Source organism: Ascaphus truei, chromosome 13 (assembly GCF_040206685.1).
Source record: "Ascaphus truei isolate aAscTru1 chromosome 13, aAscTru1.hap1, whole genome shotgun sequence".
NCBI lineage: Eukaryota > Metazoa > Chordata > Amphibia > Anura > Ascaphidae > Ascaphus > Ascaphus truei.
This window is the reverse complement of record NC_134495.1, coordinates 11,661,215-11,683,663: the sequence shown is the minus strand read 5'-3', so window position 1 is coordinate 11,683,663 and position 22,449 is coordinate 11,661,215. Positions and strand designations below refer to the sequence as shown.

At 52.0% G+C, this 22,449-nt stretch overlaps 2 protein-coding genes across 2 annotated transcripts in view; both read left to right on the top strand.

The window, feature by feature from the left end:
* The first annotated feature begins 2,882 nt into the window (after window positions 1–2,882).
* GSC2 (goosecoid homeobox 2) lies at window positions 2,883–12,494 on the top strand. Its single transcript, XM_075567886.1, has 3 exons — window positions 2,883–3,298; window positions 3,960–4,210; window positions 11,262–12,494. The coding sequence occupies exons 1-3, from the start codon at window positions 3,043–3,045 to the stop codon at window positions 11,361–11,363; spliced, it is 609 nt and encodes a 202-aa protein (XP_075424001.1). The 5' UTR covers window positions 2,883–3,042; the 3' UTR covers window positions 11,364–12,494.
* Window positions 12,495–15,529: 3,035 nt separating this feature from the next.
* Window positions 15,530–22,449, top strand: part of ESS2 (ess-2 spliceosome associated protein) — a 12,050-nt gene continuing 5,130 nt past the window's right edge. The window contains 6 exon segments of the mRNA XM_075568509.1: window positions 15,530–15,806; window positions 17,288–17,456; window positions 18,648–18,731; window positions 18,945–19,117; window positions 21,513–21,537; window positions 21,540–21,629. Of these exon segments, the coding sequence (XP_075424624.1) occupies window positions 15,654–15,806; window positions 17,288–17,456; window positions 18,648–18,731; window positions 18,945–19,117; window positions 21,513–21,537; window positions 21,540–21,629 (694 nt within the window). The 5' untranslated portion in view covers window positions 15,530–15,653.

Here is a 22,449-nt window from a genome sequence, read left to right as displayed (position 1 = left end):
TGTTTTTTTATAAATAAAAAATACTCTACATTACATATGTAGCCGGGATTCCCTTTTTCACCCTTGGTATGGGGGAGGGGGGGTGGGGCGCATAGAGAGAGTACTCCAGTAGGGAGGCTCCGCGTCATGCAAGACGCCATGTTCTGGTTGGCATCCGTAAGGTCTAACCTAGCCAGAGGTTGCGCTTGCGCAGACGTGTTTTGCCAAAGCCCGCGAAGGAGGAGAGTTCTAATTGGAGGGAGGTAGCGAGACACCTGTCCCAGTAGCACCCGCGGCGAAGACCCCGTGATAGGATTGAGCCAATGGGTTGAGTTCTGGAGGAGGAAAGGGAGGTGGTTGCACGCACGTTGTATCAGAGCTGGCTGGAGAGGAGACGGAGCTTCGGTGCAGGGGAGGTTTACCGCCGCATGCCCCAGGCCCAGTTAGGCCCTGAGTCCCAGTAGAGACAAGCCGAGCTAGGGACCGCCATAGTGAGGTTCCAGATTCCCGTTAGTACCACACGATTGGAGCTGGACTGTTCTAATTGGCGGGAGGTCTGGGCTCAGGCCCCGCTAGTCAACCACGAGTGTCCGGGTGGGACCGCCCTGGATAGCCACGTGGGTGTGAGGACAATATCTACCTCGTACGGAGCCTTTGTGAAGATTGTAGTGGTACTGGGTATCGGAGTACCCGGCAGGTATTTCTACAAGTGCACCAACGGTACCCTCAATTCATTCGGGACACAGTGGCTGCGCAGTCACACTCACATATACACAGACATCTGACTCACTGTAGGGTGGGAGGACTTATCCCTTGGGGATTGGACACGGGGTGGGATCACCCGGTGGAGGGATACGGGAGGGTTGGCGTCCGCCGTGACGCGAGTAGAGTGTCTCTGCTAGGGAGGGCCGCTGACCTGTATATGTGTAAGCGTATTCATGCAAGTAAAGTCGATTGGTTAAGTTATTCTGCCGTGTGTTGGTATTTACGTGTATACGTCCTGCGAGGACCCACTCCCCCTCTGGCGGGAGCTGTCGCAGGTGGAGGCGCTGCACCCCTTATATTCATTACGCGCGTACCCCAGGCTCTCCGTGGCAGAGATTTAGGCCCTGCGAGCCTACAGGTGATACAGCATATAGTAGCGGCCTGCGTTCCATAGGAGACAGGGCTACACATATAAACCAAGGACTGTCTGAGCCTGTCCCTGATACTCTCAGGGATATCCTAATTTTCAAGGAAATATAACCGAGGAAATTAGTCATCACCAGCCGATGCGATGATTTAATAATAATGACTGTAGTTTGCACGTACACACAGGCACATGCACGTCACACGCGCACACGTTACACACACACACGTTACATGCACCCTGTCCCTCACATCATTTTCAAAGAATATTACAGTGATTGTATCGGCGTATGCAGCCTCTAATCCTGCCCCCTCCTCCTGCCTCTATTTACCTGCAGATAACTCCAATCCGTCTGATAGATCTGCGTGTAAATCCTCTAATTCTTTGTACAAAAGGAGACGTGAGTTCCATACCCCGGCGCGGTAATCCCAGCGAGACGATGATCCCCGCTCCCTTCCCTCAGTCTCATTATTTGTGTTGTAACCCTCAGGGAGCCTGGCTTTTGTATCACAAGCGGGTCCAGTGAGGAAGGGGTTAAGTGGAGGCTGCTGCAGATGCTGTACCACTGCCCCCCCCTCACCCCCCCCCCCCCCCCCCCCAGGGCAGAAATTGGGCTCTGAGAGTCTGAATATTTAGGGTAAAAGAGAGATCAAGATCTGGGTAGGGAGAGTACCAATATACAGTGATAATATACTCCTGGGACTGTATTTCCAGTGCAATGTTATTGACACTTGAACTCCTGGGAGTTTGATGTCAAATCAGATTTGGTGGGTCTCTAAAAATGGCCACCGTGTTGAATTTCTTCAGAGCGTAACCCTGATCACAGCATCGTTGGAATGCTCTCCTCGGGCGAGTATAAACCACTAACGAGAGCGGAGGGAGTTGGATTTTTTTTTTTTACCCAGACTCCTCGCTGCTCACAAATTTGGCTTCTGGACCCAAATCCCCCCCAAAATATTTGACATTTCCAATCGGGGGGTGGGGGGGGGGTAATGGCAGAGAAGATGTTACATGGCCAAACGCTTTCTCAGCTCCCATCTCCGATGCGTGCTCCAGCCAAAAAAGCAAAAGCAGTGGTGCTGTGAACAAATACAGTACAGCATCATCATGACAACAACAAGAAAAAGGCGCCTACTTAGCCTTAAGAAGAGATCAAGCATGTGGGTTTTTGTTCTGTAAAACTCCAATAACATTCAATCCCGTGAGGCCGTTCCCCGCACGGAGCCCAGTCCTGCCCCCCTGTATAATGCTTTGTGATATGACAGCCCTTTCTGATTACACAGGTATTTCTGAGCGCAGCTGAGGCGGAATAATTGCGCGCTATAATCCTTTCCTGTTGTGTAGGAACAGTCCTGATATCAGCCCTTTTACCCCCAGACACAATGCCCACCCTACAATCTCCCTGGCCCTCCAGATGCAGAAAGCTGATTTTTTTTTTTATACATTTCCCCCCCCCCCCCCCCCCTCTTGGTCCTGTCGAGATTAATGAGATCTTAGATCCACAACTGGCCCTGAACACACACACAAAAAAAATATCCTAAAAAAAACAAAACCCCCAGCTGAGATTAGAAAGCCAGTTATCGTATTCACTGGGGGTTTAGTGTTTCTGTTCTGGGGATTACCACAGCTTTCTCCTTTTTTCTTCTTCTTTCCTCCCATAAAATGGTCTGAGTTATAAGGCGGCAGCTTTAGGGGAATGAAGGGAAGGTATTTAATATATATATATATATATATATAAAAAGGTCTGAGAATGAAAGATATGAAAGGAAAGTGCTTTAAGCTGAAAGTATTAAAGGTAAGAGGGGTCTCTCGGTGTGCGTGAACGGGATGCGTTGTGTTTATAAGGCCGGGGTGAGGGCTGGCGGCCAGTCGTGCAGGCGCCCGTCCAGGCGGAGGACAAATATCCGCACCCTCCGTACGAGGGCACTGTCAGCATGCCGCCCGGCAAGGACGGGGTTAAGAGAAAGACGCGGCGTCCGTTCTCTATTGAGAGCATCCTGTCCCTTCCTTACGCTGAGAAGACGGGGGATCTGGCGGCCCGGCAGCAGGGGTCGGTGTGGGCGCTGCAGGGGCGGTGCCCGGGCGATCCTGTGCCGGCCAGCTCTCGGGGCGATCTCCCCGTGTCTGGGTGTAACTGCTGCTGCTGCTCCCATGCCAACCCCCGCTCTGTGCAGGACCCTGCGTGGCTGGGTGAGTATAGGGGTCCTGTTACTGGGGAGGAACAAGGGGTATCTGCCCCGGAGAGCTTACAATCTAATTTATACAATACAGGGGAAAACAGAGGCAGTATAATAGCTTCGTGCAGGGGTGGGCATCGCCAGTCCTCAAGGGCCACCAACAGGTCAGGTTTTCAGCATATCCCTGCTTCAGCACAGGGGGTGAAGTCTTTTGACTGAGCCACTGATTGAGCCACCTGTGCTGAAGCAGGGATATCCTGAAAACCTGACCTGTTGGCTCTTGAGAACTGGAGCTGCTCACCCCTGGCTTAGTCTCCCACCACCTGCTGTCTTTTTCTCTTTCACATTCCCTTTCCACCTCTCTCTCTTTTTCTTGATCTTTTTTCCCCTCTCTCTCTCTCCTTCTCTTTCCCCCTCTCTCTTGCTCTCTCACACGCGCTCTCGCTCTCTCTCGCACGCTTGTGCTCTTGCTCTCTCTCGCGCACACTCTTGCTCTCTCTCGTGCTCTGTCTCTTTCGCTCTCTCTCGTGCTCTCCTTCACGCACGCTTTCATGCTCTTGCTCTCTCTCGCGTGCTCACACGCTCTCTCGCACGCGCTCTCTCGCACGCGCTCTCTCCCTCCTCTTCCTCATCTCTCCCTTTTGCTCTCTCCCCCCCCATTACCCCTCTCTCAGCCTCTCAGTTACACTGGCCAATGCGGATGCTGCATGCTGGCCCTGGGGATGGTGCCGCCGCAGTGACCAGGGAACCCCCCGCGCCCCCCGCCTTTACCCCTTCCCAGCGCCGGACACGGCGTCACCGTACCATCTTTACGGAGGAGCAGCTGCAGGCGCTGGAGGAAACTTTCCATCACAACCAGTACCCAGATGTGATCGCTCGGGAGCAGCTGGCAGGCACCATACAGCTGCGAGAGGAGAGGGTGGAGGTACGAGAGGGAGGAGGTCCGAGAGGGAGAGAAGAGAGAGTGGACGTACGAGAGGGAGAGAGAGGAGAGTGGACGTAAGAGAGGGAGAGAGAGGAGAGTGGACGTACGAGAGGGAGAGAGAGGAGAGTGGAGGTATGAGAGGGGAGAGTGGAGGTACGAGAGGGAGAGAGAGGAGAGTGGAGGTATGAGAGGAGAGAGGAGAGAGTAGAGGTGCGAGAGGGAGAAAGAAGATAGTGGAGGTACGAGAGGGGGAGAGTGGAGGTACAAGAGGGGGAGAGAGGAGAGTGGATGTATGAGAGAGAGGAGAGTAGAGGTACAAGAGGAGAGAGTGGAGGTACCAGAGGGGGGAGAGAGAGAGGATGTATGAGAGAGATGATGTATGAGAGAGAGAGAGAGAGAGAGAGAGAGAGGCTGTATGAGAAAGAGGCGCTGTATGAGAGAGACGCAGAGAGAGAGAGAGAGAGAGAGAGAGAGAGAATGTACAAGAGGGGGAGAGAGTAGAGGTACGAAAGGGAGAGTGGAGGTACGAGAGGTGGAGGAGGGAGAGGAGAGAGCAGAGCGGAGAGTGGAGATAGGAGAGGGAGGGAGGTACGAGAGAGAGTGGAAAGAGGGGAAAGAGGAGAGAGTGGAGGTACGAGAGGCGGAGATAGTGGAGGTACGAGACGGAGAGATAGTGGAGGTACGAGACGGAGAGATAGTGGAGGTACGAGAGGGAGAGAGAGTGGAGGTACGAGAGGGAGACAGAGTGGAGGTACGAGAGGGAGAGAGTGGAGGTACGAGAGGGAGAGAGAGTGGAGGTACGAGAGAGTGGAGGTACGAGAGGGAGAGAGAGTGGAGGTACGAGAGGGAGAGAGTGGAGGTACGAGAGGGAGAGAGTGGAGGTACGAGAGGGAGAGAGAGTGGAGGTACGAGAGGGAGAGAGAGTGGAGGTACGAGAGGGAGAGAGAGTGGAGGTACGAGAGGGAGAGAGAGTGGAGGTACGAGAGGGAGAGAGAGTGGAGGTACGAGAGGGAGAGAGAGTGGAGGTACGAGAGGGAGAGAGAGTGGAGGTACGAGAGAGAGTGGAGGTACGAGAGAGAGTGGAGGTACGAGAGGGAGAGAGAGTGGAGGTACGAGAGGAAGAGAGAGTGGAGGTACGAGAGGAAGAGAGAGTGGAGGTACGAGAGGAAGAGAGAGTGGAGGTACGAGAGGAAGAGAGAGTGGAGGTACGAGAGGGAGAGATAGTGGAGGTACGAGAGGGAGAGACTGGAGGTACGAGAGGAAGAGAGAGTGGAGGTACGAGAGGGAGAGAGAGTGGAGGTACGAGACGAAGAGAGAGTGGAGGTACGAGACGAAGAGAGAGTGGAGGTAGGAGAGTGGAGGTACGAGAGGGAGAGAGAATGGAGGTACGAGAGGGAGAGAGAGTGGAGGTACGAGAGGGAGAGAGAGTGGAGGTACGAGAGGGAGAGAGTGAGAGGGGAGAAGGTACGAAAGAGAGCAGTGAGTGGAGGTACGAGAAGGAATATAGAGGTGAGAGTGACGGTCTCAGAGATGGGAGAGTGCATCTCATAGAGACACAGAGAGGAGAGAGTGCAGATATCAGAGAGGGGAGAGTGCAGATATCAGAGAGGGGAGAGTGCAGATATCAGAGAGGGGAGAGTGCAGATATCAGAGAGGGGAGAGTGCAGATATCAGAGAGGGGAGAGTGCAGATATCGGAGAGGGGAGAGTGCAGATATCAGAGAGGGGAGAGTGCATATATCAGAGAGGGGAGAGTGCAGATATCAGAGAGGGGAGAGTGCAGATATCAGAGAGGAGAGTGCAGATATCAGAGAGGAGAGTGCAGATATCAGAGAGGAGAGTGCAGATATCAGAGAGGAGAGTGCAGATATCGGAGATGAGAGAGTGCAGATATCAGAGATGAGAGAGTGCAGATATCAGAGAGGGGAGAGTGCAGATATCAGAGAGGGGAGAGAGTGCAGATATCAGAGAGGGGAGAGAGTTCAGATATCAGAGAGGGGAGATATCAGAGAGGGGAGAGAGTGCAGATATCAGAGAGGGGAGAGTGCAGATATCAGAGAGGGGAGAGTGCAGATATCAGAGAGGGGAGAGTGCAGATATCAGAGAGGGGAGAGTGCAGATATCAGAGGGGAGAGTGCAGATATCAGAGAGCGGAGAGTGCAGATATCAGAGAGCGGAGAGTGCAGATATCAGAGAGGGGAGAGTGCAGATATCAGAGAGGGGAGAGTGCAGATATCAGAGAGGGGAGAGTGCAGATATCAGAGAGGAGAGAGTGCAGATATCAGAGAGGAGAGAGTGCAGATATCAGAGAGGAGAGAGTGCAGATATCAGAGAGGAGAGAGTGCAGATATCAGAGAGGGGAGAGAGTGCAGATATCAGAGAGGGGAGAGAGGGGAGATATCAGAGAGGGGAGAGAGTGCAGATATCAGAGAGGGGAGAGTGCAGATATCAGAGAGGGGAGAGTGCAGATATCAGAGAGGGGAGAGTGCAGATATCAGAGAGGAGAGAGTGCAGATATCAGAGAGGAGAGAGTGCAGATATCAGAGAGGAGAGAGTGCAGATATCAGAGAGGAGAGAGTGCAGATATCAGAGAGGAGAGCGTGCAGATATCAGAGAGGAGAGCGTGCAGATATCAGAGAGGAGAGCGTGCAGATATCAGAGAGGAGAGAGTGCAGATATCAGAGAGGAGAGAGTGCAGATATCAGAGAGGAGAGAGTGCAGATATCAGAGAGGAGAGAGTGCAGATATCAGAGAGGAGAGAGTGCAGATATCAGAGAGGAGAGAGTGCAGATATCAGAGAGGGGAGAGTGCAGATATCAGAGAGGGGAGAGTGCAGATATCAGAGAGGGGAGAGTGCAGATATCAGAGAGGGGAGAGTGCAGATATCAGAGAGGAGAGAGTGCAGATATCAGAGAGGAGAGAGTGCAGATATCAGAGAGGGGAGAGTGCATGTAATAGGATTAGATTCACAAAGCCCCATTAAATCCGGGCTCATAACGTGACTTTAACTAACACAGGAACTGACATCATGTTCCCTTAATTAACATGGTATCCTGAAAGCGAATCAGAGAGGGGAGAGTGCAGATATCAGAGAGGGGAGAGTGCAGATATCAGAGAGGAGAGAGTGCAGATATCAGAGAGGAGAGAGTGCAGATATCAGAGAGGACAGAGTGCAGAAATCAGAGAGGAGAGCGTGCAGATATCAGAGAGGGGAGAGTGCAGATATCAGAGAGGGGAGAGTGCAGATATCAGAGAGGGGAGAGTGCAGATATCAGAGAGGGGAGAGTGCAGATATCAGAGAGGGCAGAGTGCAGATATCAGAGAGGAGAAAGTGCAGATATCAGAGAGGAGAGAGTGCAGATATCAGAGAGGAGAGAGTGCAGATATCAGAGAGGAGAGAGTGCAGATATCAGAGAGGGGAGAGTGCAGATATCAGAGAGGGCAGAGTGCAGATATCAGAGCGGAGAGTGCAGATATCAGAGAGGAGAGAGTGCAGATATCAGAGAGGGGAGAGTGCAGATATCAGAGAGGTGAGAGTGCAGATATCAGAGAGGGGAGAGTGCAGATATCAGAGAGGGGACAGTGCAGATATCAGAGAGGGGAGAGTGCAGATATCGGAGAGGGGAGAGTGCAGATATCAGAGAGGAGAGTGCAGATATCAGAGATGAGAGAGTGCAGATATCAGAGATGAGAGAGTGCAGATATCAGAGATGAGAGAGTGCAGATATCAGAGATGAGAGAGTGCAGATATCAGAGAGGGGAGAGTGCAGATATCAGAGAGGGGAGAGAATGCAGATATCAGAGAGGGGAGAGAGTGCAGATATCAGAGAGGGGAGAGAGGGGAGATATCAGAGACGGGAGAGAGGGGAGATATCAGAGAGGGGAGAGAGGGGAGATATCAGAGAGGGGAGAGAGTGCAGATATAAGAGAGGGGAGAGTGCAGATATCAGAGAGGGGAGAGTGCAGATATCAGAGAGGGGAGAGTGCAGATATCAGAGAGGGGAGAGTGCAGATATCAGAGAGGAGAGAGTGCAGATATCAGAGAGGGGAGAGTGCAGATATCAGAGAGGGGAGAGTGCAGATATCAGAGAGGGGAGAGTGCAGATATCAGAGAGGGGAGAGTGCAGATATCAGAGAGGGGAGAGTGCAGATATCAGAGAGGGGAGAGTGCAGATATCAGAGAGGGGAGAGTGCAGATATCAGAGAGGGGAGAGTGCAGATATCAGAGAGGGGAGAGTGCATGTAATAGGATTAGATTCACAAAGCCCCATTAAATCCGGGCTCATAACGTGACTTTAACTAACACAGGAACTGACATCATGTTCCCTTAATTAACATGGTATCCTGAAAGCGAATTACACGCACCGACATCCCGCCTACATGTCATTACACGCACCGACATCCCGCCTACATGTCATTACACGCACCGACATCCCGCCTACATGTCATTACACGCACCGACATCCCACCTACATGTCATTACACGCACCGACATCCCGCCTACATGTCATTACACGCACCGACATCCCGCCTACATGTCATTACACGCACCGACATCCCGCCTACATGTCATTACACACACCGACATCCCGCCTACATGTCATTACACACACCGACATCCCGCCTACATGTCATTACACGCACCGACATCCCGCCTACATGTCATTACACGCACCGACATCCCACCTACATGTCATTACACGCACCGACATCCCACCTACATGTCATTACACGCACCGACATCCCGCCTACATGTCATTACACGCACCGACATCCCGCCTACATGTCATTACACGCACCGACATCCCGCCTACATGTCATTACACGCACCGACATCCCGCCTACATGTCATTACACGCACCGACATCCCGCCTACATGTCATTACACGCACCGACATCCCGCCTACATGTCATTACACGCACCGACATCCCACCTACATGTCATTACACGCACCGACATCCCGCCTACATGTCATTACACGCACCGACATCCCGCCTACATGTCATTACACGCACCGACATCCCGCCTACATGTCATTACACGCACCGACATCCCGCCTACATGTCATTACACGCACCGACATCCCGCCTACATGTCATTACACGCACCGACATCCCGCCTACATGTCATTACACGCACCGACATCCCGCCTACATGTCATTACACGCACCGACATCCCGCCTACATGTCATTACACGCACCGACATCCCATCTACGTGTCATTACACGCACCGACATCCCGCCTACATGTCATTACACGCACCGACATCCCACCTACATGTCATTACACGCACCGACATCCCGCCTACATGTCATTACACGCACCGACATCCCACCTACATGTCATTACACGCACCGACATCCCGCCTACATGTCATTACACGCACCGACATCCCGCCTACATGTCATTACACGCACCGACATCCCACCTACATGTCATTACACGCACCGACATCCCACCTACATGTCATTACACGCACCGACATCCCGCCTACATGTCATTACACGCACCGACATCCCGCCTACATGTCATTACACGCACCGACATCCCGCCTACATGTCATTACACGCACCGACATCCCGCCTACATGTCATTACACGCACCGACATCCCGCCTACATGTCATTACACGCACCCACATCCCGCCTACATGTCATTACACGCACCGACATCCCACCTACATGTCATTATCACGGGCTGTATGTCACGTTATTATAGTCAATGGGACATTGCATTATCTTCCAGTAACATTCACATGAATGGGCGTAAACGCTCGCTAACACCTAGCGCCCTCTTGTGGCTCTGCACCGTAGTGTTGCGCTGAGTTTCCACACCCTGATATTATAGGGCTTTTGCTGAAGCGCAGAGAGAGGAGAGGAAATAGCGTCAGGTACCTGTGTGTAGCGTTACACCCATCCAGACCCCGCCAGAGCCCTATATCAGGGACTGGGTGTGTGTAACACCAAGGTTAGTGATAACTTAAATCAGGGACGGCCAACTCCAGTCCTCAAGGGCCACCAACAGGTCAGGTTTTCAGGATATCTCAGCTTCAGCACAGGTGGCTCAATCAGTGTTACAGCAGGTGGGAGGAGTGAGAGATAGCTATGTGTGTTACAGCAGCTGGGAGCAGTGACAGATAGCTGTGTGTGTTACAGCAGGTGGGAGCAGTGACAGATAGCTGTGCGTGTTATGGCAGATGGGAGCAGTGACAGATAGCTGTGCGTGTTACGGCAGGTGGGAGCAGTGACAGATAGCTGTGTGTGTTACAGCAGGTTGGGGGAGTGAGAGATAGCTGTGTGTGTTACAGCAGGTTGGGGGAGTGAGAGATAGCTGTGTGTGTTACGGCAGGTTGGGGGAGTGAGAGATAGCTGTGTGTGTTACGGCAGGTGGGGGGAGTGACAGATAGCTGTGTGTGTTACAGCAGGTGGGGGGAGTGACAGATAGCTGTGTGTGTTACAGCAGGTTGGGGGAGTGAGAGATAGCTGTGTGTGTTACAGCAGGTTGGGGGAGTGAGAGATAGCTGTGTGTGTTACGGCAGGTGGGGGGAGTGACAGATAGCTGTGTGTGTTACGGCAGGTGGGGGGAGTGAGAGATAGCTGTGTGTGTTACGGCAGGTGGGGGGAGTGAGAGATAGCTGTGTGTGTTACAGCAGGTGGGAGCAGTGACAGATAGCTGTGTGTGTTACAGCAGGTGGGGGGAGTGAGAGATAGCTGTGTGTGTTACAGCAGGTGGGAGCAGTGACAGATAGCTGTGTGTGTTACAGCAGGTGGGGGGAGTGAGAGATAGCTGTGTGTGTTACAGCAGGTGGGGGGAGTGAGAGATAGCTGTGTGTGTTACAGCAGGTGGGAGCAGTGACAGATAGCTGTGTGTGTTACAGCAGGTGGGAGCAGTGACAGATAGCTGTGTGTGTTACAGCAGGTGGGGGGAGTGAGAGATAGCTGTGTGTGTTACAGCAGGTGGGAGCAGTGACAGATAGCTGTGTGTGTTACAGCAGGTGGGGGGAGTGAGAGATAGCTGTGCATCCTCCGTAACACGCTCACTGTGACCGCAGGTCTGGTTTAAGAACCGCAGAGCCAAGTGGAGGAGACAGAAGAGAGTCACGGCGCCCGTCTTCATCCTCCCGGGCCCACGGAACGTGTCCACGTCCTGCTAGCATCCCACACCGGGGGTCCCAGGAGCGGCGACAGCACCACGTCACACAGGGACCCATGATGTCCCAGCCAAATCTTCTAACCCCTTCCCTGCCAGAGGGGCCCGGTGCCGCGTTGCTGGTTTTGGGTATATTGCGTGGCCAGCCCCCCGGGCAGTGAGGGGGTTAATTCTATTGTTGTCTCTCCGCAGTTGCTAATGTTTTCATATTTAATCGGCCCCGTAGGCTACCAGCCGGCCTGGCATCAAAAGGGTTAAAATACAGCATTTTGTCGGCCAAGAAAATGTAATTCTAAGGTCGTGGATAAGAAAACAGTATCCACGTGTAACCCGCCACGGAAATACGTAACTGTGGTTTCTAGGTATGAAATGATTTGTTCTTAAATAAATAAATAAAACATCATGGATATTGACACACAAAGAGACATACACAAAGAGACACACACAAAGACACAGACAGACACACAGACACACACAGACACACACACACAGACACACACACACACACACACACACACACACACACACACACACTGACAAGGACAGACATGAGACACATACAGAGACATACATTCATACCCTGGTTTAAGGACACTCACTTAAGGACACTCACTTTAAGACAGTACACTCGCGAGTAAGGACATATCGCCCAATAGGCAAACGGCAGCTCACGCATGCGCCTGTCAGCATGTCCTGAACAGCAATACCGACTCCCTACCTGTACCAAAGCTGTGCGCAAGCGGGGAGACTGTAGAGCCTGTTACAAATGCCTTATTTACATCAGTTATGCACGTGTATGACGATTGCAGTACAGTACATGCATCGATAAGTGGGAAAAAGGTAGTGCTTCACTTTAAGTACATTTTCGCTTTACATACATGCTCCGGTCCCATTGCGTACGTTAATGCGGGGTATGCATGTACATGTGAGACATACAGTGACAGATGTACATACATGTGAGACATACAGAGACCATATACATGTGACATATACTGACACAGGCAGCCACGTGTCATACAATTTTGCGAGTGGGATAAATATTATAAGAGTATTTGTTTAATGGCGCCCCTATTTCTGCCGTATTAAAGATTTATTTCACTTTCCTAACACAAAACAAACTTTCGAGTGCAGTAAACTGACAGTTTGGTTTATATGAATAAATCGTTTAATTAGTTTACCAGTATATTTCAAATGTTTACTCTTTGATATTATTGATCACATAAAAATGCGCCGTGTCTTTTTTTTTAAGTGAGTCCCATCAGGGAAAAGCTAAAAACGGGACATTCGAACGATTTGTCCCCGAATTGTGGGGGCCCTGGGACATTTAACGAAAATCCGGGACGTGTGGTCACCCTACGTCTTACTTTCCAATTACCCCTGTAAGTTGTGGCTCTGTCCATCAGTTTGGGACCCAAATTAATGTCACAATCTGCTTGTTGGGACTTACAAATGGATGTAACACCTTTGATCGCAGACAGTAGGGCCGGCTTAATGGCGGTTAAATCGGCGCAGTCACACCGAGCCCCGCGCTCTTCCCCACGCCATGTAAACTGATTGCCGGGGGAGAGCGCGGGGCCTCTGTAACCTCCTCTTACCTTCTCTCCGGCTTCTCCTCCTGCATCTTCTGATCGCGACAACGCGACGTCTAATGGTGACGTGTTACCATGGCAATGCGACGTCGCAGAGATGAGATGCAGGAGAGAGGGTAAGAGGTCCCCGTGCTCTCCTTCCGGCACCGAGCCCCGCCAAGTTAGGCCTCGTCCAGGGAGGCGCTGCGCGGGCGCGCTCACGCTGGACACGTTGCCACAATGCACGTGGCCTGCGTGAGCGGGCGGGTGCGCCTGCTCGGCCCTCAGCCGCTTGCCGAGCAAGCAAAATTGATTTTGCTGCTCGCAAGCGCGTCACGTTTGCGGTTCGTCCAATGAGGGCGAACCAGCTCCGTGACGTCGGGGCCACGCGCGCACCTAGCCGGCCAGGAATCGCCCGGCCGAGCAGGGCGTAGCGCTGGAGCGCCAGCGCGCCTGTTTCCACCCTGGACGAGGCCTTACAAGCCGGCCCTGGCAGACAGATTCTACATGGCCGGACCAGCATGCATTGCAGGAGCTGAAGCTGCAAAAGTCCAAAGTGAATGGAAACGCCAGCCCGGAAGAAAAACAAGAAAGGAAAGTATTCACACACAACGTTTCTGTGTAAGCATACACCTTCATCAGGACTTCAAGAGTATGCAACCACACTGGAGCTTACATACACTAAACCTGGGGTGGCCAACTCCAGCCCTCAAGAGCTACCAACAGGTTAGGTTTTCAGGATATCCCTGCTTCAGCACAGGTGGGTCAGTCGAAGACTGGCTACCCCTGCACTAAACCACCACACAGCCTCCCTGCTACCAGGGACCCACAGGGACATCGCTGATGTTAAACACGCCCGCGGGGTCACTCACTGCATAAACCCTAATGGCGGTTACGGGTCAGGATCAGTCCCGGTTATATATGTGTCTCAGCTCATGTGTCAGCACTCCCTGTATGTTACCATGAATACTGTCCGCTTCTTGTCCTGGTTCCTCCGTGGCCCTTACGAGAGCGGCTCTGCATGTGGTTATTGCAGCTCTGTGATGGGTGTATTTTATGATACCACGTGGGGCCTTTGGATGGGTTTTCTCATTGCTGCACGTGTGGGTAGCGCTCAGTATGTGCTTTAACATTTTTTAACACACGTTCACTTATGAGCAGGGTTTGTCACCTCATATTTAAGGCTAACCCGGAGACGTTTTGCAATAGAATTTTTATTTTACATTTATTTATATATTTATTTCTCTTACCTGCGGCATCTCCCGGCGTCACCTCCCCCTGCAAGGTCCAGTCAGCGTGGCTCCGTGACGTTAAATGGCGCGTGTTGCCATGACAACGTGACGCCGAGGCACCGCGGGACTCACAGTTGTCATGGCAACGGAACACCGCGTGGTGCCACGCAGTGTCCTGTTGTCGTGGCAACGCGGAGCCAAGTGACGGGATTTGCAGAAGGAGATGCCGCCGGAGAGGTTCCAGGTAAGCCCGGAGGTACGCGGCCGAAACCCGTAGTCTCTGGGTCAAACTCGGAGTGGTGGCAACCCTGGATGTTAGGCACCTCTGCCCTATCTTTAGTGTTTGGGCAGTGGATGACTCAGTGTGGCGGTTTAGTGTATGTAAGCTCCATTGTGGTTGCTTACTCTGGATGGTCCTGATGATAGTGTATGCTTACACCGAAACGTTGATATGTGAATACTTTCTTTCTTTGTTTTTATTCAGGGCCGGTGTAATTCTGTTTATTCCCAGCTGTGTGTGTGCGCAGGGGCCTGTGATATAGACCCCCAGGGCCGGGCTGTGTGTCCCAATCACTTTTACAGGTAGTCCCCGCTATCCAACGTTTCACTTCACAACGAATGACATATCCAACGCTTTACAATGCAACCCTATGGGCCGTTTTCCGACATCGGAATGCGTTATCCTACGCTCACCGCCACTGATTAACATGGGACTCACTTTATTGTATTGTATGTCTTTATTTATATAGCGACATTAATGTACATAGCGCTTCACAGCAGTAATACATGTGGTAATCAAATAAATAACAGATAATATAAATAACAGGTCATGGGAACAAGTGCTTTAGACATAAAAGTAACATTAAGGAAGAGGAGTCCTTGCCCCGAGGAGCTTACAGTCTAATTGGTAGGTAGGGAGAACGTACAGAGACAGTAGGAGGGAGTTCTGGTAAGTGCGTCTGCAGGGGGCCAAGCTTTATGTATCATGTGTTCAGAATATCCACAGTGCTATTCCACTAACCGACGCTACTTCCAGAGCGGATTCCGGTGGATAACCGAGGACCGCCTGTACATTCATTCCTGTGCTCCGCAGGGTAATATTAAATAATGATTATTATTTTCACACCCACAGTACCACTGCTTTTTCTTTACACTTTCACTCTTTTTTTTTTTTTTTACATCTTACAGTATAAATCCTGCTTCAATCTTAAAATACAGTCCCCAAAACTCCCTCCCCCCTAAAAAAGAGAGGCTTCTTATAATGCAGGGACAACACCAATACTTGTTATATTCCAAAAAGTGAGGCAAACTACCGCTCCCAGCATCCTGTGCGCAACTGAACTACGACTCCCGGCATGCTGTGCGCAGACAGTACGGTGCGTCACCAGGGTCAGTTCCTGGTTGTGCCCTGGTCACGGATTGCGCGTGTTTTTCCGTAAAGACCGAGGTGTCTCCGCCGCCGGGCGCAGGGCCTCACACTCCCCGGACTCGGGGATGGCGGCTCCCGGGGCGGAGGGCCTCCCCTCTCTGGCCCTGGTGACCCGCAGGCCTGGGGCCGCTGCTCTGGCCGTACTGAGGGAGACCGCGGGGGGGACAGAGCTGGGGAGGCCCCGGAGAGAGGTGCTGGATGAAGAGACCTATATACAGGTGAGAGACGTACATATTGTATATATGTAGGGGGGAGAGAGAGACACACAGGGGAGAGGGGGGAGGAGACACACAGGGGAGAGAGGGGGAAGAGACACACAGGGGAGAGGGGGAAGAGACACACAGGGGAGAGAGGGGTGGGAAGAGACACACAGGGGAGAGGGGGGTGGGAAGAGACACACAGGGGACAGGGGGATGGGAAGGGACACACAGGGGAGAGGGGGGTGGGAGGGGACACACAGGGGAGAGGGGGGTGAGAGGGGGAAGAGACACACAGGGGAGAGGGGGGTGGGAAGAGACACACACGGGAGAGGGGGGTGGGAAGGGACACACAGGGGAGAGGGGGGTGGGAGGGGACACACAGGGGAGAGGGGGGTGGGAGGGGACACACAGGGGAGAGGGGGGTGAGAGGGGGAAGAGACACACAGGGGAGAGGGGGGTGGGAAGAGACACACACGGGAGAGGGGGGGGGGAAGAGACACCCAGGGGCGAGACACAGACACCCAGGGGCGAGACACAGACACCCAGGGGCGAGACACAGACACCCAGGGGCGAGACACAGACACCCAGGGGCGAGACACAGACACCCAGGGGCGAGACACAGACACACAGGGGCGAGACACAGACACACAGGGGAGAGACACAGACACACAGGGGAGAGACACAGACACCCAGGAGAGGTGGGAGAGACATACATACAGTAGAGCAGGATGGATGGGGAAGGGAGGTACTGGATAACGAGACATCTATACATGTGTGAGAGGAGTAAGAGTATACATTATAAGAGCCCCATACAGTAGAGTGCCCCACACAGAGGTATGGGGGGGGGAGAGAGAAGTGCTGGGTGAGGAGAAATACATACAGGTGAGAGAGACTGCCAGAGAGACAGGTACTGGAAGAATAGACATTGAAAAAGAATGAAACTATTGAGCATAGTGACGTTGGTATTTGAATCGGTAATAAAAGTTCCCATCACATTTAAAGGTGGCCAGACGGGCCACGTGTTCACCTCTCGGGGCTTCAAGATGTTCTTGTAACTCAGGTTGTCCTCTTCATGTGGGAGATGTGCCCTATGGCCGCGATTATAGTGGGCTCGACTGCACGAACAACAGACCTCTTCTCTACGCGGCCGCCCATAATGCGCGCGACAGATTTTTGAAAGGACAAATTATTTTATCTTTACCCTTGTCGGCCGCATCACGTGAGCGGTTCAGCCAATGAGAGGCGAACCAGCCTGGTGATACCTCCGCCACACCTCCCCGTCGCGCAAAATCTATCAAATCGCTTGAGCGACATGTGTGCGCAGCTCCATGTGCCCACTATAAACACAGCCTAAATCGGACGACAGAGAAGGGGGTCTGTTAGGTTGCAGGGAGCCTGAAACGTTCGTTAATCGGTCCTGTCGTTATTTACGAAGCGCAGTATACGGGGCAGGAAGATAATTGCTGTTTTTCTACTAAACTCGCTGCCGCCGTCCCCAGAACCTGCAGAAAATCATCCAGCGGGATTTCTTCCCGGACGTGGAGAAGCTGCGTGCTCAGAGGGAGTACCTGGAGGCGGAAGAGAGCGGGGACCTGGAGAAAATGAGGCAGATCGCCATCAAGTTCGGATCGTCCTCGGGGAAATTGTCACGGGAAACGCCGCTGCCGTGTAAGCAGATCTCCCCGGAAACCCACCCCGCTGCAGGCGGTGACAAACCGCTGACACATGAGGCTTGTCTTGTTATATCATGCGTGGTGTACGCTATACGTAATGTTGTCCCTCTAGTTGGATACAAACACGCATGACTTCAGATAAATATTCCTTGATTAGAACAGTTCTACAATTGTAACATTTCCATGTGTGAGGTATGTGTAGGAGCTCCCAGCATCAAGTACAGGCATACCTCGCATTAACGTACGCAATGGTACCGGAGCATGTATGTAAAGCGAAAATGTACTTACAGTGAAGCACTACCTTTTCCCACTTATCGATGCATGTACTGTACGGCAATCGTTATATATGTGCAGAACTGATGTAAATAACGCATTTGTAACAGGCTCTATAGTCTCCCCGCTTGCGCACAGCTTCGGTGCAGGTAGGGAGCCGGTATTGCTGTTCAGGACGTGCTGACAGGCGCATGCGTGAGCTGCCGTTTGCCTATTGGGCAATATGTACTTACTCGCGAGTGTAATTAAAGTGAGTGTACTTAAAGCGGGGTATGCCTGTAGCTGGTTTTAAATTGGTAAACTTTTTGGTATCTGCATACCAATTGTTTCTGTATGTGTTAAACTTCTGTATAAATACATCAGTGGTTTCCAACCCTTCTTTTTTTTGTTTTGTTAAGGAACCTCATAATGATATTGTGAAATTCTGGGGAACCCCGACCCTCTCTAATAGCGCGTCTGACATCAGATGCATTGTAAGGAACCCCAACCCTCTCTAATAGCGTTTGACATCAGATGCATTGTAAGGAACCCCAACCCTCTCTAATAGCGTCTGAGATCAGATGCATTGTAAGGAACCCCAACCCTCTCTAATAGCGCGTCTGAGATCAGGTGCATTGTAAGGAACCCCAACCCTCTCTAATAGCGCGTCTGAGATCAGGTGCATTGTAAGGAACCCCAAAACTCTCTAATAGCGCGTCTGAGATCAGATGCATTGTCAATTTCATTGTATTTGGAACCATTTTCAAATGACCAGAAAGTTGCAGGGAACACTTTTTAAGGATGCCCGGGGAACCCCGTTGGAAAAACACTGTAACATGATTAATATTGAGATACAGGATGCTTGGATGGCTCCAGGTAATGTGTTGGAATCCTCCCTTTCTATTTAATATTAATATCTTGTGTTTTGCTGCAGATATAACACCGGCCACGTTTGAAACCCCCACTGGAGTTCTCGGCACACCCTCCATGGCGAGTAAGCGCAGAGGGGGAGACGAAGGTGAGACATCTGGCACTGAGTCTGTGGTCACCACAATATGGACCATTCAGTGTGACCGTTGGTAACATTGATGTATCTTTTGTGACACCTGATCAAGTCATATCTGATGTTTAATTGGATTGTCAGCTCTGTGGGGCAGTGATTCATAGCACAGGCATTATTCAGTGCATTGTACACCTGGCAGCTAAGGGCTAACAGGAATGAATTGTGCAGGGGATGGCGAGAAGACGGAGGAAGACCCAGAGGAGCTTCCGGGGCTGGACAGCTTCCTGGCCAAGCACACGAGCGAGGACAACGCTTCCTTCGAGCAGATCATGGAGGTGGCTAAGGAGAAGGAGCGGTGCAGAAACTTTTGGCTGTATGAGGCGGAGGACGAGTACAAACAGGTAACGTCAGGGGTTGGGCAGGTAACGTTACAGGGGGTGGGGGGCAGGTGATGTTGCAGGGGGTGGGGGGGCAGGTAACATTGCAGGGGGCGTGGGGGCAGGTAACGTTGCAGGGAGCGGGGGGCAGGTAACGTTGCAGGGGGCGGTGGGCAGGTAACGTTGCAGGGGGCGGAGGGCAGGTAACGTTGCAGGGGGCAGGTAACGTTGCGGGGGGCAGGTAACGTTGCGGGGGGCAGGTAACGTTACAGGGGGCGGGGGGCAGGTAACGTTGCAGGGGGCGGGGGGCAGGTAACGTTGCGGGGGGCAGGTAACGTTGCGGGGGGCAGGTAATGGGGCGGGGGGCAGGTAACGTTGCAGGGGGCGGGGGGCAGGGGACAGGCAACGTTGCAGGGGGCGGGGGGCAGGTAACGTTGCAGGGGGCGGGGGGCAGGTAACGCTGCAGGGGGCAGGTAAAGTTGCAGGGGGCGGGGGCAGGTAACGTTGCAGGGGGCGGGTAACGTTGCGGGGGGGCAGGTAACGTTGCAGGGGGTGAGGGGCAGGTAACGTTGCAGGGGGTGAGGGCAGGTAACGTTGCAGGGGGTGGGGACAGGTAACGTTGCAGGGGGTGGGGGGCAGGTAACGTTACATACAGGGGGGCAGTTAGTACATCCCTTAGCTTCAAGTCGCAGAATGAGAGGTAACGTTGCAGGGGGCAGGGGGCAGGTAACGTTGCAGGGGGCGGGGGGCAGGTAACGTTTCAGGGGGCGGGGGGCAGGTAATGTTGCAGGGGGCGGGGGGCAGGTAACGTGCAGGGGGTGGGGGGCAGGTAACGTTGCAGGGGGCAGGTAACCTTCCTGGGGGGCAGATAACGTTGCAGGGGGTGGGGGGCAGGCAACGTTGCAGGGGGTGGGGGCAGGTAACGTTACATACAGGGGGCAGTTAGAACATCCCTTAGCTTCAAGTGGCAGAATGAGAGGAAATGACTGAATAAGCGTTACTGGTTACAATGTTGACGTACAACAAGCACGGAGATAATCCCTGTAACGGCACGCACCTCACACATTATATATGATACTTTGTTTCCCCGGGGTGTCGGGTACTGTGTTTGTTCCCTGTGGCAGTATTGTTGTATACGGTCTGCACCATTTTTGGCGATTCTAGGAGGCACTCGCTGTCTGTCTAGATTGGTCTCTTTGTTTTACTATAATAATAAAAGTAACTTTTTGTACCTGAACCATACCTCCCTTTGTGAGGTGTGTGCCGTTACCGGGGTTTGTCTCCTCTGTGCCAGCTCAGGTCACTACCTATGTGATGCACACACATCCTAGGCAGCACCATCCTACACTTACTACCAAGCGATCGAGCAAGGTTACCCCAAACCCCTATAACCTTCCAGCAAGCAAAACACACGTGTAAAGGCACTCGCATCAAATGGCGTAGTTCAGGGGTGGCCAACGCCCAGTCCTCAAGCGCCACCAACAGGTCAGGTTTTCAGGATATCCCTGCTTCAGCACAGGTGGCTCAGTCTTTGACTGAGCCACCTGTGCTGAAGCAGGGATATCCTGAAAACCTGACCTGTTGGTGGCGCTTGAGGACTGGAGTTGCCCACCCCTGGCGTAGATGATCTGGCGCTGACTGAAGGCGTTGGGAGTGTTCGTCGCACTCGGAAACCAGTGACGCGCGGTCAATGTGACATCATTAGTTTTTCTTGCAGTGACGGCATGCCCTTGCACAACGTGACCGTGCGGTTATGAATGAATGAAGGAGACTCGGGCTTCCTTATTACTCAAGAGAAGCCAAACTCCCGACAAAGTAGATCCCACTCCCCTGAGCAAATCGGACCCTTCCCAAATCAAGAGAGAAGGTGAAGGTGTGAATCTGGCCGTGCAACTGCTCCTGAGAAGAAAAACTGCAGACCGGGACTTCTTGCTGGATACAAAAAAAGTTTTATTGGCACATAGTAGCTACTATGTATCCAGCAAGAAGCCCCGGTCTGCAGTTTTTCTTCTCAGGAGCAGTTGCACGGCCAGATTCACAACTTCACCTTCTCTCTGTATTTACCCCGGTTGGAGCACGCCGACGTCCAGGAACGCTCGCACACAAAAACAGCGAGTCTGCTTTATATGTGAGCCTACCTCATACAAGTCATACCTCGGGACAGAGGCTATTGGGGAGACTTTCGCTGTGTGACGAGGGGTTATATTCCATGTATGGGACAGTCTCTGAGAGTTACAAGAATGACTTGATACTATTTACACTTTATGTGTTTGCTGGATTTCTTTGAAGTGGCGCCACTAGGGGGCGCGGGATTCCCATTTCTCTGTCATTGTCTGCCTTCCCAAATCGAGCTACCCCCCTTGAATGCCCCCAGCCCGCGACCCTCCCTGTTGACCATTTGTGTTCTGTCTCTTCCCAGCGGCTCCAACAGAACCTGGCCCTTCCTCGATGGAGATGCAAGCCATAGAGTCCGGGACGGCAGGAGTGGAGACCTGGGAGTACAAGACCCACAACTCTCTGATGTACTATCCTCCAGGTAAGTTCTGTCTGCTCCTGGGCCCCCAGGTGAGCGCCCTGTATCCCTTTTTAACAGCCGGTGCGCAAAGTGTGGCGGGTACAGATTTGTAGAGCAGAGGTTCTTCAAACTCAAGCAGTGTTTCCTTTGTTTATTTGGGGATAACCCATTCATATGTAAATGATGTGCAGATGCATAATCTACAGTAATTAGAGGGTTGAGAAAGGGTGGTTACTTGCCTGAAACACACTTTTTTGTAGAAGTATTCATCCCCCACCAATGTCGCATGTTGTTGAATTACAAATAATGTATGTGGTTTAAAAAAAAAAAATAATAATAATGTAATATACAAAGCTGTAACCTGAACGCTGTTATATGAGGAGGAGGGAAAACCCCCAACAAACGTATCAGAACTGGATTAATTTTCCCGGGAAGTATGGGCAAAAATGTCACCGTCCTAAAGTACAAAGCTAGTAGAGAGCGATCCAACAAGACTCCTAGCAGTAATTGCTGCAAATGGGACTTCTGCCAAGCACTGACGTAAGGGGCCGAATACTTATGCAACCAGTACATTTCATGTAGTACATTTCCTTTGCTGATATTTAACCTCCTCCGTATAATGGCGCTCAGTTTAACCACTATAGCTTTGTAGTTTAGAATTAAAAAAAAGTTTGTTTTTAAAGCTGTGCATACATTATTTGTAATTCAACAAAATGTGACATGTATTAGTAGGTGGTGAATATTTCTGCAACCCACTGTGTATAGATGTAAGGATGTTTTGATATTGCTCTTTGAGTACTTCATTACTAAATGGTAGTGCTGAAGATAATTATTGTGGTTT

Excerpts from the sequence above, each read along its gene's own strand:
- GSC2 (XM_075567886.1), top strand. The coding sequence starts at position 3,043 with ATGCCGCCCGGCAAGGACGGGGTTAAGAGAAAGACGCGGCGTCCGTTC. Across the intron at positions 3,299-3,959 it reads GCAGGACCCTGCGTGGCTGG|CCTCTCAGTTACACTGGCCA; the intron begins GTGAGTATAGGG and ends CCCCTCTCTCAG. Across the intron at positions 4,211-11,261 it reads TGCGAGAGGAGAGGGTGGAG|GTCTGGTTTAAGAACCGCAG; the intron begins GTACGAGAGGGA and ends CTGTGACCGCAG.